This window comes from Tenrec ecaudatus, chromosome 4 (assembly GCF_050624435.1).
Source record: "Tenrec ecaudatus isolate mTenEca1 chromosome 4, mTenEca1.hap1, whole genome shotgun sequence".
NCBI classification, from domain to species: domain Eukaryota; kingdom Metazoa; phylum Chordata; class Mammalia; order Afrosoricida; family Tenrecidae; genus Tenrec; species Tenrec ecaudatus.
The window spans coordinates 126,502,363-126,517,919 of NC_134533.1; the positions used below are offsets into that span (position 1 = coordinate 126,502,363).

The 15,557-nt window shown below is 48.4% G+C and overlaps 2 protein-coding genes across 5 annotated transcripts; one reads left to right on the forward strand and one right to left on the reverse strand.

Annotated features, from left to right (window-relative positions):
- Positions 1–3,850: 3,850 nt before the first annotated feature.
- On the forward strand, positions 3,851–6,938 carry MFAP4 (microfibril associated protein 4). The gene is made up of 6 exons (XM_075546774.1): positions 3,851–3,992; positions 4,269–4,359; positions 4,650–4,804; positions 5,287–5,383; positions 5,463–5,645; positions 6,030–6,938. Exons 1-6 carry the CDS (start codon positions 3,987–3,989, stop codon positions 6,275–6,277), a joined length of 780 nt encoding a protein of 259 aa, XP_075402889.1. The 5' UTR covers positions 3,851–3,986; the 3' UTR covers positions 6,278–6,938.
- Positions 6,939–7,003: 65 nt separating this feature from the next.
- MAPK7 (mitogen-activated protein kinase 7) lies at positions 7,004–11,886 on the reverse strand. Of its 4 annotated transcripts, none has more exons than XM_075546772.1 (7): positions 11,742–11,886; positions 11,246–11,482; positions 10,437–10,602; positions 8,755–9,833; positions 8,019–8,650; positions 7,590–7,723; positions 7,004–7,455 (listed from the first exon to the last, which is right to left on the reverse strand). In XM_075546772.1, exons 2-7 carry the CDS (start codon positions 11,475–11,477, stop codon positions 7,302–7,304), a joined length of 2,397 nt encoding a protein of 798 aa, XP_075402887.1. In that variant the 5' UTR covers positions 11,478–11,482; positions 11,742–11,886; the 3' UTR covers positions 7,004–7,301. The 4 variants fall into 4 exon arrangements, with proteins under 4 accessions (XP_075402887.1, XP_075402886.1, XP_075402885.1 ...); XM_075546771.1 differs by having other exon boundaries at positions 11,246–11,535; XM_075546770.1 differs by having other exon boundaries at positions 11,246–11,580.
- Positions 11,887–15,557: the final 3,671 nt, after the last annotated feature.

A 15,557-nucleotide genomic window follows, 5' to 3' on the forward strand; every position in this document is an offset into this window, starting at 1 on the left:
GCCTGGCTCCAGAATTCCAAATAGGACACTATGAACAGTGACAATCCTTACCAGCAATTACAGAACCAAATCAAAGAGGTAGACTAGGGTTTTCCCAATGGGCTTAAGGATTTAGGAGTGGGAAAAAAAAAACTGAGTAACAGCTGCCTTCTTGCTTTGTGTCAGTATTTACTTTGTTCTTCCATTCAATAAACATCCTTTCATGATACAAACTACACTTATAATAAACATTTACAGCTACTCCTGTGGACAGACAATATAAGCGAAGCAGCTACTACAACATATAGCAATCACATAGTAGAAGGTAGTGGTGGTTCATATACCTGCTCAATGAACCTCTTTCTTTATCTTTTTATTTTTTGAGAGAGAATTTTGGCTTCTTTTGCTCTGCTTTATATTTCATAACTTTTCTTTGAACAATATGATATCATATTATAAGAATCATAAATTTTCCTTTGTTGTTTCTTAAAATCATTTTATTGGGGACTTTTACAGCTCTTATAAAAATCCATACATTCACATGTCAAGCATATTTGTATGTAAGTTGCCATCATCCTTTTCAAAACATTTTCTTTCCACTTGAGCCCTTGGTCTCAGCTCATTTTTCCCCTCTCTCCCCCATGCTTCCTCCCTCATGAATCCTTGATAATTCATAAATTATTTTGATTTTCATATCTTACACCAACTGCTAGCTGCCTTCACCCACATTTCTTTTGTTCGTCCCCCTTTCTCCCTCCACCTTCCCCTACCTCATGGTATTTCTACTCCCATTATCATTCCTGAGGGGGTTATCTGTCCTGGATTCCCTGTTTTGAGAGATTTTATCTGTACCAGTGTACATGCTCTGGTCTAGGTGAATTTGTTAGGTAGAGTTGGAGTCATAATAATTCGGGGAGGAAGCATTAAAGAACTAGGCAAATGCTGGCTTGTCCCTTCTTGTGATACTTCTGTGAGGGAATATCCAATTGTCTACAGATGGGCGTTGGGTCTCCACCATGCCCCACCCCCTTGTTCACATTGATATGATTGTTCTGGGTCTTCTGATGTCTGATACCTGATCCCATCAACACCTCATGATCACACAGGCTGGTGTACTTCTTCCATGTGGGATTTGTTGCTTCCCAGCTAGCTGGCCCCTTGTTTATCTTTCAGCCTTTAAAACCCTACACGCTATGTCTTTTGATAGCCAGGAACCACCAGCTTTCTTCACCACATTTGCTCATATACCCATTTTGTCTTCAGCGATCATGTCAGAAAGGTAAGCATCACAGAATGCCAGGTTATTAGAACAAAGTGTTCTTGCATTGAGGGAGTATTTGAATAGAGAGAGGCCCAATGTCTGCCTGCTACCTTAATATTTAACATACAATATATGTATATAGATCTATGTTCCTATCATTATATATAAATATATTTAAATATATATGTGCCTGTATTTATACCTCTATAAATGTCCTTTGCTTTCTAGTTCTTTCCTCTATTTCCTTTTACTTTCTTCTTGTTCCATTATCATGTTCTACCTTCATTTGGCTTTCATTAATTCCTCTCAGCTACATTGCACTTGATCAAGCCCTATCTTGCATCCTATGCCCTCGCCATTGGTTTTTGATCAGTTGTTTTCTTGTCCCTGGGTTTGTTGGCACCCCTCTTCACTCCCCGCTCTCCCATGTCTCCCAGAACCATCAATCCCATTGTTTTCTACTTGGGATAGTTTATCCTGCCTATCTTACATAGATAGACCTGAAAGAAAAAACAAAAAGAAAAGCCTAAATAGTTCCAGATTTGTCTGTTGACCTTTATGCTTTCCGATCAAGTCCGCTGAAGTGCCATGCCCTGCCCCCAAAGTCTATTTTTCAGATTCCTCGGATAATTCTTTGCTTTGCTCCCCTTGCTGCTTTGTTGCATGCCCTTCATGTTTTGCCCCCTGTGTGGTGGGCCAGATAGGTCAAATTCCCACACTGTGTCTCCAGTGTTGCCCCCCATAGTGCTATGGGTCAGTGAGGGCACACTGTGTCTTATGGTGGGGCTGGCTCTCTGATCCTCTCTGAGCATTGGCTGCTTTGAGCAGGAATAGTGACCTTGGGGCTTGGTGGGCCAGGATGAGTTCCACTCTCTCTTTCTCTGTCCTTCCTTCTTAGTTTGCTCCTTCCCTCTTAGTATTCTGAACAGACCCACCCCTTTTCCCAAGCAGTAGCTTCAATGCTGTTGGCTATAGTGCCACCTTCTGGGAAGGAGGTCCACGTAGCTGGGATTAGGGCCGGCCCCACAGACTTCTCTAGCCCAATGACCCTCTTGTACAGCTACCATTGGAAGCTTTCATGTGGCCATGATGCTTAATAAATTTCAGGAGCTGACCAATCAAGATGAACTAGAAAGGCCTAGTGATCAACTTCTGAAAAGTGGCCAGTGACAACCCTATGAACCAAAATGGCCTTATCTGCAATTAATTGGGAAGATGCCCCAAGACCCAGAAACATTTCAAACTGCTGCATACAGATGGGGTCACCATGAGTTAGGTGATCACAATTTGATAGCAGTTAAGTGGTCACAATGTATGTGTCCAATGAGTATTTTTTACTGAAACATATTCTGTCCATAGGAATCCTGGTGTCATGATTACACGTTAGGCTGTTAACATGGGTCCCAGTTCAAAACCACCGTCTTCTTCTTGGGACAAATACCAGGCTTTCTACTCCGGTAAAGGGTTATAGTCTCTTCCCTGTTTCTACGGAATCACCATGATGGCAAGAACTCATACCTGGCAGCCCTGCAAGGCCTTCATTGCTGCTCAGTACACCTGGGCTGCTGCCTCTGGAGTTCTTCCCTGCAGGTCCTTATTGTTCATGTGGTAGGCAAAAGCATTGCCCTCAAACACAGAATCCACTGTCAAATGAGGGGATAGGACCACCAAGCAATGGCTGAAGTCAAAAAGGACAAGGCCTGGAGCTGTAAGCTTGTTCTTAGGTGCCATTAAATAGGTTCTTACTCGTAATGAGCCTATGTATAACAGAATGAAACACAGCCCAGTTCTGTGCCATCCTCATATTGGTTGTTTAAATCCATTATTTCAGTCACTGTGTGAATTCATCTGGTTGAGGATCTTTGTTTATTTCTCTTCTACTTTACCAAGCATAGTATCCTTTTCCAGGGGCTCCAGGCCCCTGGAAGCTGAGGAAATGGGAAATGGAGACAGTCTGGGAAGGACCTGAGGGAGAATATAGGGTGGGTTAGGGGTGAAAAATAGGGTTGCGAAAGGAAGAGTAAGGAGAAACAAAAGAGGGCCCTATGCTTAGGAGTAAGGGGAATAGACAGGCAGAGACCAAGAAACTTTGTGGGAGGGGAATGGTGGGGTAGAGGGAACTCAAGGGAAGGAAGAGACCAAAAGAGAACTGGGGCCAGGCTTGAACGAGGGGCAGACAGGACTGGCCACATAAGCTTGTGCTCATTGCTCAGCAATGTCTCTGCTCTGCCAGACTTCCTGGTTCCCACTGCCTCCCCCAAGGCCCAGCCAAGTCCCATTAGGAGCTCTGAAGTTCCCCTGAGTGCCACCCCCTTCCCAGAACTCAGGCACACTGCCTTACCATTACCCCTAGGCCTCCAGCATCAAATAGTTAATAAAACAGACTACAGGAGGGACGGAAATAAGCAGATATGTGGGGAAAAGGATTATCAGAAAGCAAAGAGCAGGGTGGAGCCAGCTGGGAGAAGCCCACAGGTTGGGATGGGGGTTGGGGTGACAAGGAATTCAGGGTACTTTCAGAGCCAGCAGGCTGCTGAGCTCTGCCTCTGACAGGCCTAATGAGACACAGGTGGTCCCTTGGCCGTCCTCACTTAGTGAAGGCTGATGCTAATTCACTGGGAGGGGAGGAGGGGTGCAGACATAGGGCGGGGCGGGGCTGGAAAGGCTGGCCAGACCCCAGCACATAACTCCAGGCAGTTGCAGTCTGAGCTGCAGATACCCAGACACCCAGCAGTGAACGGACAATATGAAGGTAAGAGGCCCAAAGTGGAGACTCCCATGGCACCAGAACAGAGCCCACTCCCGGGGGGAATGGAGGAGGGAATGAACCACCCTTGACTAAGAAGGACTATAAAGGGACAAAGGATCTCTTGTGCCAAATAGATACTCAAGTTCTGAGCCTGCCCAAGAGCAGGGTTAGTTGGTAGGTCAAAGGCCAGGCAGAGGGGTTCTGGCAGGGTGGGAGATGTCACAAGGAAAGCTGAGGTCTCAGGATTGAGGAATGCAATGACCCTGCCCTCCCTTCCAGGCCCTCCAGGCGCTGCCGCTGCCGCTGCTGCTGCTTCTGCACCTCTCTACCACCCATTGTATGCCCCAAGCCTCTGGGATTAGAGGAGATGGTAAGCAGCCCCATGTTCACAAGTACAGCAGGTAAGCTGCCTGGGCGAGAGGCTTTTCAGAGCCACCATTCCTGGGATTCAGGCCTCATGGTTGACTCCCAGCTCCCCAGAATTCTATTCCCTCTTCTATAATATGGGGCAGGTAGATCTTTGAATGGTCCCCCACTTCTTTGTGAGTATCCTACCTCAAAAACTGAGGCAGACAGTTAGGTGTGGAGAGGTACTTAATGCCCTAGTCCCTCTCCCCTTACTAATCCCCTATGTCCCTCCCACCCCCCACCTAACACCAGCTCTGGAGAAGTCCTACCTTCAGCAGGCCCTGGACTGTGATGACATCTATGGCCAGGGCTACCAGGCTGATGGCGTGTACCTCATCTACCCCTCTGGCCCCAGTGTACCTGTACCTGTCTTCTGTGATATGACCACTGAGGGTGGAAAGTGGACAGTAAGTCTATGTGTATGGGGGGGGGGGGTGACTGAGGCCATACAGCTGGTTGAAATAAGCCTTGTATTAATTAGCTCTAGTTGTGTGACCCTGAACTTCCCTTTGAACCTGTAAAATGGGAATAATAGCTTGTAAGCAGCCAACAGAAACTTAAGTGCTGAAGGTAAGTTAATGCATTTAATCCATAGAATAATCTTGGGAAGGAGGCCCAGAGGTGACATACTTGCCCAAGACCACAGAGCCAATACCAGGGCTCATACCCAAGCACCTGAACTCTAGAATGTACCCTATAAATCCCTTCCATTCTGCCTCTCATGTGATTGCTTGTTTCAGTTCAGCTGGGGGCCTGGCACAAAGCAGCTACTATTAGCTCAGCCTTCTAACACTTGCCCTAAGTATTGCAGTCTATAGGCAGAGTACGGTGAGGCCTCTGCCAACAGGATCCTCCCCTCCATTGGTCTAGTTTACTGTCCTCTGTCTAGATTTTCCAGAAGCGATTCAATGGTTCAGTGAGTTTCTTTCGGGGCTGGAATGACTACAAGCTGGGCTTTGGCCGTGCAGATGGAGAGTATTGGCTGGGTAAGCCAGAGAGAAGCTACTGGGGAAGGGTAGGGAGGATGCCCAGAGGCAGGCTGAACTAGCCTTCCCTCTTCTGCAGGGCTGCAGAACCTTCATCTCCTGACACTGAAGCAGAAGTATGAGCTGCGCGTGGACTTGGAAGACTTTGAGAACAACACAGCCTTTGCGAAATACGCTGACTTCTCCATCTCACCTAATGCAGTCAGTGCTGAGGAGGATGGCTATACTCTCTACGTGGCAGGTTTTGAAGATGGTGGAGCAGGTATTGCCCACTGTCAGCTTGAGGGGTCAAGAGGGGTAAAGGCAGGGGTTGGCACTACCTAGTTGATCCCACTCTCTTCAAGCCCCTCCTCCTCTTCTGGGTTTGAAAGGGTCACAGCTGATTTCCAAGCAGTCTGGACCTCAGCCCCAGGGAGCATTCTGGTTTTGCTCCAAGGTTCCTGTAGAGAAGCAGCTGTTTCTCTTCACTGCAGAAGTCTATTTACCCAAGATATCTGGCTCGGGGAGGTGCCCCTTATCCCACCAGGCTGCCATGTGGTTTCCAACAGTGTCACACATTACTGATGTCACCCTCTCCCTGCCAGCAAGGGCTCAGTTCTTCCTCAGCAACCTTAATTATCCCCATCCTACCCCTTTGTCCCCACAGGCGACTCCCTGTCCTACCATAGTGGTCAGAAATTCTCCACCTTCGACAGGGACCAGGACCTCTTTGTGCAGAACTGTGCAGCCCTCTCCTCAGGGGCTTTCTGGTTCCGAAGCTGCCACTTCGCCAATCTCAATGGCTTCTACCTGGGTGGTACCCACCTCTCTTATGCCAACGGGATCAACTGGGCCCAGTGGAAGGGTTTCTACTACTCCCTTAAGCGCACTGAGATGAAAATTCGTCGTGCTTAAAAGCTGGGCTCCCCCTCCCTCTCCACTCTGCCACTTTGGGCTCATGGGTGCTCCCTCTGAACCCTCCGATTCCTTGCCATGTTGATTATTCTTCCCCTATCACCAGCTTCTCACAGGCCCTTGTCAATCTCTGCCATAACGGATCCCTTCCCCATACCTGGGCCCCTCAAAAGAACTTTCTTTCCAACCTTAAAACTGCACAATCTGCATCTTCCCAGCCTAGACCTGGCTTGACTCCATCCAAATCAGAGCTGCCTCCACCCTGTCCTAAAAGTTAGAGCTATAAATCACACGCTGCAGGCATTTGTGTTTGTCTTCAGCCAGCTTCCTTACTTTCCTCCAACTGAGCTAGCAATGGAACCAGAGGCCTCTTTCTGGCTATTTTAAGAGTATCCTCTACCTTTGGCATTCTTTCCATAACTTACCTCCTATGGTGAGTACCATGGTCCATCTCAGCTTCCCCCATCTGCAAATCCCAGTCCCCAAAGTTCAACTAAACCTGCATTTCAGTACAGCTAGTGTATGATACCTGGAAATAGCCATTAGTTAAGTAGACATAGAAATGAGGTGCCCTGCTCCAGCTCAGCCAAAATTTGGTGATCCAAGATAGCAGAGTTGAGAGATGGGAGCAGGCTGATTCAATAAATCTGCAGGAACTAAATGAACTGGCTTTGGTTATTGTGCTCTCAAGTGCATTTGCTAATTCCAAAAATGACATCTACAGTCAGATGGTGAAAGGATCCTTGTATTTCACAGACCTTGTTTTGTTGACCAAAAGAGAGTGTAAAAAATACATAATAAAATACAATACTGAAAAGATAACAGGAGGCAGTAGGAGTCCCCCAATCTTGCCATGGCTCAGTGGTGACTCAGTGGCTTCTTAAGGCTGTAGTGTAGATCTGAGATGAACCTGCTGAATCCAAGTTGAGCTTCACCTGCTGGCTCAGGGCTCCGGTTCTCAAGAATACTCCCATAGACCTAGAGCTGGGCCCATTTCCTGGTGACAAGGCATAAGCTGGGAGCCTTAGGGATCCTGGAGATCAGGCAGGTCAGCCAGCAGCATTGGGGAGTCCATCTGGATCTCACGCTGCAGTGACTCAATGTCAGCAGGGTTCATGCCATGACCTTCCAGCCAGTCAGCAAGCAGGGAGGCTGACAGAGAAGCTGAATCCACTTGGCTGGAGGGAAAAGGGCAGGCAGGAAGCTGTCATCCTGGTCCAGTCCCTCACCCACCCCATGGAGAACCTCCTGCACCAGGGTCCCCTTCCCACCACCTCTCCCAGCAGCTCAGTCTAACCAGGCCTGCCCTTACCCATCCTGAAGCCCATCAGCCACGCCCATGTCGAAAGACTGGTTCAAGAACTCTTCTAGGTCAAAGCCAACACCATAGCCAGCCCCACTGCCCTTTGGAGTGCCTGAAAACACAGGGGGCAGAGGGTCCTCCACCTGCAGGGAATAAGAATGAGGTTACAATGCAGACGTCACACAAGCAGATGCAGAGACACCGGGGCAGCTGGGTGCCCAGCTCTAGGTACAGAGTTTTCCAAACAATAACCTTGTCTCAAAACCAGTACTTAGGCACCACATTCCTGCTCAAGGAAAAGGACAAGCTTAGAGAGGCAGAACACCCCTGCCTCAAAATTTTCATGAAACAAGGGCATGCAAACCCTCTACCTTCTACCTGCCCCCACTGAAAATCACCCACTTCCCCTGCACCCACCATCTGGGTCTCTTCTCTTACCTGTGACTTGGATAGCTGCTGGGTCACCAGGTTAACATCTGGTGAATCTGAGGTGGCGAGTTGAGGCACTCCAGGATCTGGAGGGGTTGGGCCAGACGGGAAGCAAGGCAGGACTTCCAGGGCACAGGGGCCAGGCAGCCCAGGAGTTGGCATAAGTGACTGGGGGCCCAGGAGACTGGAAGTAGTGGTCTGGAGCAAAGCAGGGCTAGGGATGGGCTCAGGTAAGCCTGTTGGGTAGGGAGCAGGCTTAGAGGGTGGACAGGTAGGCTGAGGGGCAGGACCAGGAATGGTGTCCGCAGGCTGAGTTGGGAGACCAGTGGACTGGGCAACAGGGCCAGGAAGAGGGCTGGCAGGCTGGGCCTGGGGTGGTGCTGGGGGTCGAGCCATGCGAGTCCAACGTTCTAGCAAGCTTCGGTCATTGTCACTGAGCACCAGCCCAGCCAGAGGGTCAGTGGAGGGAATCCCAATGGCCCCAGCCCCCCGTTCCTTTCTCTCTCGCTCCTGCCGACGCTTCTCCCGCTCCTTGGCCCGTTCTTGCCGCCGCCGCCGCTTTTCTTCCCGCTCCCGTTGGCGCTCTTGAGCCGTCACTGGTTTCCGAGGCTCGGGGGCCTCCAGAGGGATGCTGGGGCCATCTACAAAGAGGCAAGGTAGGGAATGTTGATAGCATGCAGCCCAGCCCAGCCTGGGGTCTTATTCCCAACCCACTCCCAGGCCAGCCACTCCATCCACAAAATACCTTTGAGCCGATTACGGAAGGACTTCAAGAGGGCAGCTTTGAGAGCTGCCTTGGTGTTGTCTGAGATGGCACCCTCTCTCTTTGGAGGGAGCAGCTCAGTAGCAGGGGGAGGTGGTTGAGCAGTCAAATCAATAGTGTCAGGTACAGGGCCAGGGCACAGGGGTAGGGCTGGTGGGGGTGATTCCATGGCATAGTCTCTACTGGGTGCCCAAGGGCTTGGCATCTCAATGTCAGGGCAGCCAGGCTCACTAGCCACAGGCTGCAGGGAAGGTTGAAAACGGATCTGTTGGCGAATGCCTTCACGCCGAGTATGGAAGTCCTCTATCTCAGCCACAATTGCCTCTTTAATGCGCTCCCGGGTGAGGACTTCGCGGTCAAAGGCAAAGTCAAAAGGTGGGGCACAGTCAGGCTCATCATCAGGGTCATGGTACTTGGCCAGAAATGGGTGTCGAAGGGCAGCAGCTGCTGAGATGCGGGTGCCTGGCTCAAAATGCAGCATGCTGCCCAGTAAGGAGAGGGCCTGGCGGTCAGCTCCTGGGTATACTGTCTCCCAGGGCACAGGCTGGCGTGGTGGCAGACTCTGGATATAAGCTCTTACCCTCTCAGCCCCCACAGCCTGAATCACAGCTGGTGATGGAGTACCCAGCACCATCATAATCAGCTGTAGCTGGTGCACATAGTTTTTGCCTGGAAAGAGTTGGCGCCGGGCTAGCATCTCTCCAAAAATGCAGCCCACAGACCACAGGTCAATAGCCTGTGTATACTCATGCAGTGAAAGCATTAGCTCGGGTGCCCGGTACCAACGCGTGGCAACATACTCAGTCATGAAGTACTGATGTTCAGCAGGTGAGGTACACAGGCCACGGGCCATCCCAAAGTCCCCAATCTTGAGCTCACAGTTCTCATTCACTAATAAGTTTGAGGGCTTGAGGTCCCGGTGGATGACCTGAGCTGAGTGCATGTACTTAAGGCCTCGAAGGAGCTGGTATAAGAAGTAGCGCACATGCTCCAGAGTTAGTGGCTGTGAAGAGTGGATGATCTGGTGCAAGTCACTCTCCATCAGGTCCAGGACTACATAGCTGTAAAAAAGGCAAGGAGAGACATGGGCTGGTCCTCCCACACTCTAGGGACTAGTTCCAGCCTTAGTGCTTTACCTTTATTCTAGACAAATAATGACCTTCCCTCCACCCCACCCCAAAAACAACCCACAGAATAGTATGGAAGAAAAGCACAAGTTTTATCTTCTCTACAATTTCACCACAAACTTGGTTAAATCACTTTTTCATCATATAAAAAGAGGATCTGAATAAACTAGTGCTTGCCAATGATTTGAGGACTATCTCCATTGTGTGGTAATGCTGCTGGAAGAACTATCATAAAAACTGGAAAAACATATCCAAATTCTGTAGGAAAGGGTTATGCTGTTGATTAGCGATGTCTGCTATGGAAAAAGACAGTGGTAGCATGAAAGTCAAATGTCTGCCACCTTTGACCAAATATAGGGAGATTCGATAATGCTGCGATGTTTGTACTCCTCTCAAAAAATAACACATGCTGAAATCATGGGAATTTTTTCAGCCTTTGTTAGACTCAACTGCCTTTTCAGAACTTCAGCAATATGTACATACCAGCTTTCAGAAAAGGTGCCAACTCTACCACCCTCTCCCAGTTCCATGCCTTACACAGATTTGAACTCGCCATAGGGCACCATTGGCTTCAGGATGTCCTTGATGGCAATGATGTTGTCATGCTTGAAGTGTTTGAGTATCTTCAGCTCCCTTAGGGTTCGTTTGGCATTGGTCACAACATCAAAAGCGTTAGGGATCTTCTTGATGGCCACCTGCTGGCCTGGGAGCAGGGAAAGGCCAAGTTAAGTACCACAGGATGATGGTACAAATAACAGCTACCACATAAATTGTGTATACTGAGTACAAGCATCTTTCAAATATCAAAATTAACCTTCACAAATTATTTTATGAAGCACATTGTAGAGCTAGTTAGTGCTAGCATTAATCCTCAATGTCCCCCCACTCAATCTATTTCCCTACATTCTCCATTTCAGACCTCAACATCCTCTTCTACTATCACCACTGCTTCTATATACCATTAACTGGAGAATACTTTTTTAGTCCTGGACACCAGAGCAGGTTGTCTTCCAGAAAGTAGGTTGAAAAGATATAAAACCATCAGTTTCAGAGAACTGTACCTAACATGGAGCCTGGCACACAGATGACACCTAACTCAGTATTTGTTGAATTGAACTAGAATTCATATTCCAGATATCATTCTTATGTGAGCCGAGTTGCTATGAGTCAGAATTGACTGCTGGCAGGGAATGGGCGCGTTACTTGCTCTCTATGATCCAGGGACTGAAGCTGTAATAAATGGGTGGCACAACTTTCTTAAGAGATTCATAAAAGTGGGAGAATGAAAACTGGGAGAAGGGCTCCTTGCCTCAGGGCCCAGCTCACTCTGGACCCGTGTGGCTCACCCGTTTGGCAACGTCGAGCAGAGGACACGACCCCATAAGCCCCGTTGCCTATGGTCTCGATGATCTCGTACTCCTCTCCCACGTCAAAGGTAACGTCGAAGGAGCGGGCTTTGAGCAGAGCCAGGTTCTTGATGGCTACCGAGGTTGTAGGGTTGGCGGGTTCAGTCTTCACCCTCCCGGGGGGCTCCCCAGAGCCATCCTCGCCGTCATCCTCCTTTAAGGGCTCGGCCATGGTGTCTACGTGGAGACGAGGTTGAGGAGGGGACTACTTCCCGGCCTCAGTTTCCTTTCTGCGAATCAGGGCAGCAGGGCCATGAATTTTCAATTTCCCTAAGCTGATTCGGCAAAAAAAAAAATGGGGCTTGCACAGGGCAGTGATGCTGCGCATATGAGAGGTAGAGCTCAGGGGCAGGATCAGCGGTAGGGAAAGGGTCGCGTTTCACCCGAGGTCCCAGGAGGGATGGGGCACCTGAGTTTCTCACAGGTCTACACTTACCAAATTCAGTCTCATCCCGACCCCTCCTCAGCGCAGTTGGAAGTCACCAGGACTCCACGACCCCTCGTCCCAAATAGAGATAGCTCACTCGCACATTTGAGGACCACCACCCCCACCTCCGAGTCCGCTGGTCCGGCCAACCCCTCACCCCGCCCTCAAAACCAAGGCCTTTTCATCTCCAGCCTATAGCTGAGCGGTCTTTCTAGGGACTCCCACCCCTTCCGGTTGCTGAGTCCAATGCAAAGCCGCCTATCCAGGAAGTCACGCCTCCTCGTGGCGCGTCCACAAGTCTCAGTCCGGTGTGTAGGCGGAAGCCGCCCGGAGCCCATTCAGTAACGTGGGGTTGAGAGCACCGCCCTTTCCGCTACGCGCCTGCGGCCGAGCTCCCACGGAATGAAAACCCCACCCCTGTATTTACGCCGCCAAGGATTACGCGTCCCAGGCTCGCGAGATTGGAAGGCCTCGCGCGTGTCCTAATTAATCGGCCAATTAGCGGCACTGATCGAACGCTAAACCTCAGGCTGACGGCACAGATTTACATTCCTGCGGCTACCTCACCAATATCCCAGATTCCCTTCTTTGCCAATGGGGCCCCACTTCTCTTAATAGCTGTCATCATTCAGGGGGTTAGTTAGTCTCCATTTTTTCGATCCCAGTTGCCAGCTCTGAAAAATACATCTTCCCGGTACGGAAAGAAATAGACTGTCCAACCACAGAGATCCCTGACTCTCCGGAATTCTAGAGCGTCTGATCTGAAGTTGCCACAACGCAACTGGAGTTTCTTCGCACAGCTTTTGGAACCCTGGACTTCTGCGCGTCAGTGCCTGGAGTCTCACACTTCTTCAGTGTTCTGCAACTCTGGAGTGTAGCAGAAAGGGAGGAGGTCATCTGGGCTGTCCAGTTTCTGCCCCTTCCCATTCTCTCTGCGCCCCCCACGCCCCTACACACACACACACACAGAGAGAGAGAGAGAGTGAGAGCGCCTGAGAGCCGTCTATGACCTGGCTTGCTTTAAAACCCTGGAGTCCTGAGTCTTCTCAGGGGCCTACCCTAACGTATTCATGTTGTCTGAAAAAGCTGGGCGGGGGGTGGGGGGGGAGGTGGGGTGGCGGGCGGCGGACCTAACTTGTACTATAGAATTGATTACGACTCATAGTCTGGTAAAATCATAGGACAATGTAGGATCTCCCCATAGGATTTCCATGACTGTAAATCTTTACAGAAGTAAACTACCCTATCTTTCTCCTTCAGACCAGATGGTGAGTGCAAACCATCAGGCTTTTGTTCACAGCCCAGCACTTGACCACTACACCACTAGTGCTCCTCACATTGATGCAGCAAACATTCATTACTATCAGATGTGAAGTCAAGGGAAAACGTGGTAAGCAGTGTGTACCAGAAGGAAGGTTCAAGCAGCAAGCAGAACTGAGGTAGTGTTGTAAAGGAAGAAGTGGTTTAGGGGTCTGGACTCCAAAGTCAGCTGAGTTTCCACCAAGTAAGATGTGAATGAAGAACACTGGGAGCTGATAAACATGTAAGCCAAGGTATATAGGCAAAAAAAAAAAAGTGAAAGAACGTGTGTTAGACAGGGTTCTCTAGAGAAACAAAACCAGATTGCTAATAATTATATATATATATATTTATATAGATAAATAGATAACAAGAAATGAACAGGTAAATTATAAAGCAGTACAAATGGCTCAGTGCAACTCACTCCCTTGAGAGAGTTGTGAGACACGGGCAGTCCTTCAAGTCTTGAAGTCTTGAGTCTCCTCTGGAGAGAGAATTCTGGCTATCCGATCACAGGCAGCAAACAGCAAGGCAGGTCACCAACAGTCAGCCTGGTCACCAACAGTCAGTCCCCTGCTCAAGAGATGTAAATTCCAATTGTGTGGCGAAGCAGGTCTTGAAGGAACCTCAAATTACAGTGACACAGTCCATAGGTTAGGTGTCCCATGGGTAGTATAGCTTGCAAATTGAAGCACAGAACAAGCAATGCAGCCACACACTGGCCCATGATTAAAGAGCGAGAGACAAGAAAGGTGAGACTCGCGGAGCCATTTATCTCTCCGCACTTCAATTAATCCCACATGTGTTTATCGGCCAGGCTGGCACAATAAACTACCTCAGAATGTATGCCCCCTTCAAGTTCTTCACCCTGAATGTGAATGGAAGAGGAGGAGATTAGGACAGAGCTTAGTATTTAGAATTTAGGGCTAGATGGAGAGTTTAATACTTCAGGTGGTCAACTAATTGAGGAGAAAATCACAGGACCTGTGGTCCCAGGGCGACATGCTAGAGGATGGGGTGGGGGGTGGGGGTGCTAGGAGCCAACAAACTCAGGGATGAGGGAATAACCAGGGATCTAAAAATGATGGCAAGGATGCCTCATGGGGTTTGATCAAGTGCAATGTATCCAAGAGGAATTACTGAGAACTGAGTGGAGGGTGAGCATGACAGTGGGACTGGAGGAAGGTGAAAGGAAATAGTGGAATGAAGTAGGAATTGAAAGCTATTTATAGAGGTATAGCTATGGACATGTATATATAAATATATTCATTTATAATGAAAGGGATAAAGATCAATGTACATATATTTACATGTTAAAGTATTAAGATACCAGATGGACTTTGGACTCAAGGCCTCCCTAGACACAAGAACGTTTTGTTCTAATGACCTGGCACTCTTTGATATTCACCTTCCTGACACAATCACTGAAAACAAAATGGGTGTATAAGCAAATATGGTGAAGAAAGTGGATGGTGCCAGGCTATCAAAAGATATAGCATCTGAGGTCTTAAAGGCTTGAAGGGAAACCAGCAGCCATCTAGCAGAGAAGAAAATAAGCCCACATGGAAGAAGCATATTAGCCTATGTGATCATCATCACAGGAGCAGGTATCAGATATCAAAAGATTCAGATCAAACAAGTATATCTATGTGAATGAGGGGGATTGGAGTGGAGACCCAACTCCCATCTGTAGACAATTGGACATTCCCCCATGGAAGGTATGATTCAACCAGGGTGTAGTTTAGCACTGACAAAACACACATCATTCTTCTAGTTCCTGAATACTTCCTCCCCACCACACACACACACACACACACACACACACACACACACAAATTGCCCAGTTCTACTTTACAAATCCAGCTAGACTGGAATACACACATTGATACAGATAAGAGCTCTCAACACATGGAATTCAGGACAGATGAAACCCTCAGTAATGCGTAGTGAGAGTAGCGATATCATGAGGGTTGGGGGATAGTGCGGGTAAGGGAAGGGAGAGAAGAGGGAACCCTTTACATGGTTGGATATATAGCCTGCCCCCAGGGGAACAAACAACATAAATGTGGGTGAAGGAAGAAAGCAGACAGTGTAAGACATGAAATAGCAATAATATATATTTGATCAAGGATTCACAAGGGTGAAAGGTAGGGGGATGGAGGTGAAAAAAGAGGAGGTGATATCGAGGGCCAAAGTAGAAAGAAAATGTTTTGGAAATGTGGATGGCAACATATGTACAAATGTGCTAAATATAATTAAATGATGGATTGTCATAAGATTTGTAAAAGCCTTCCAAATAAAATGATAAAAAAGAAAGAAACTCGTGCTTGAGCATAAAGTAATTGTAGCAAACAGAAGAAAGGATGATGTGAAAGAAGGGAACAGAAGATTTCAAAGGGCAGTTCAAAGTATTATAATGAATGTGCAAAGACCTGGAGTTAGAAAACCAAAAGTAAAGAGCGTATTTGGTATTTCTCAAGCTGAAAGAAGGAAACTTTCAAATCTCAAGTTGCAATACTCAAATAC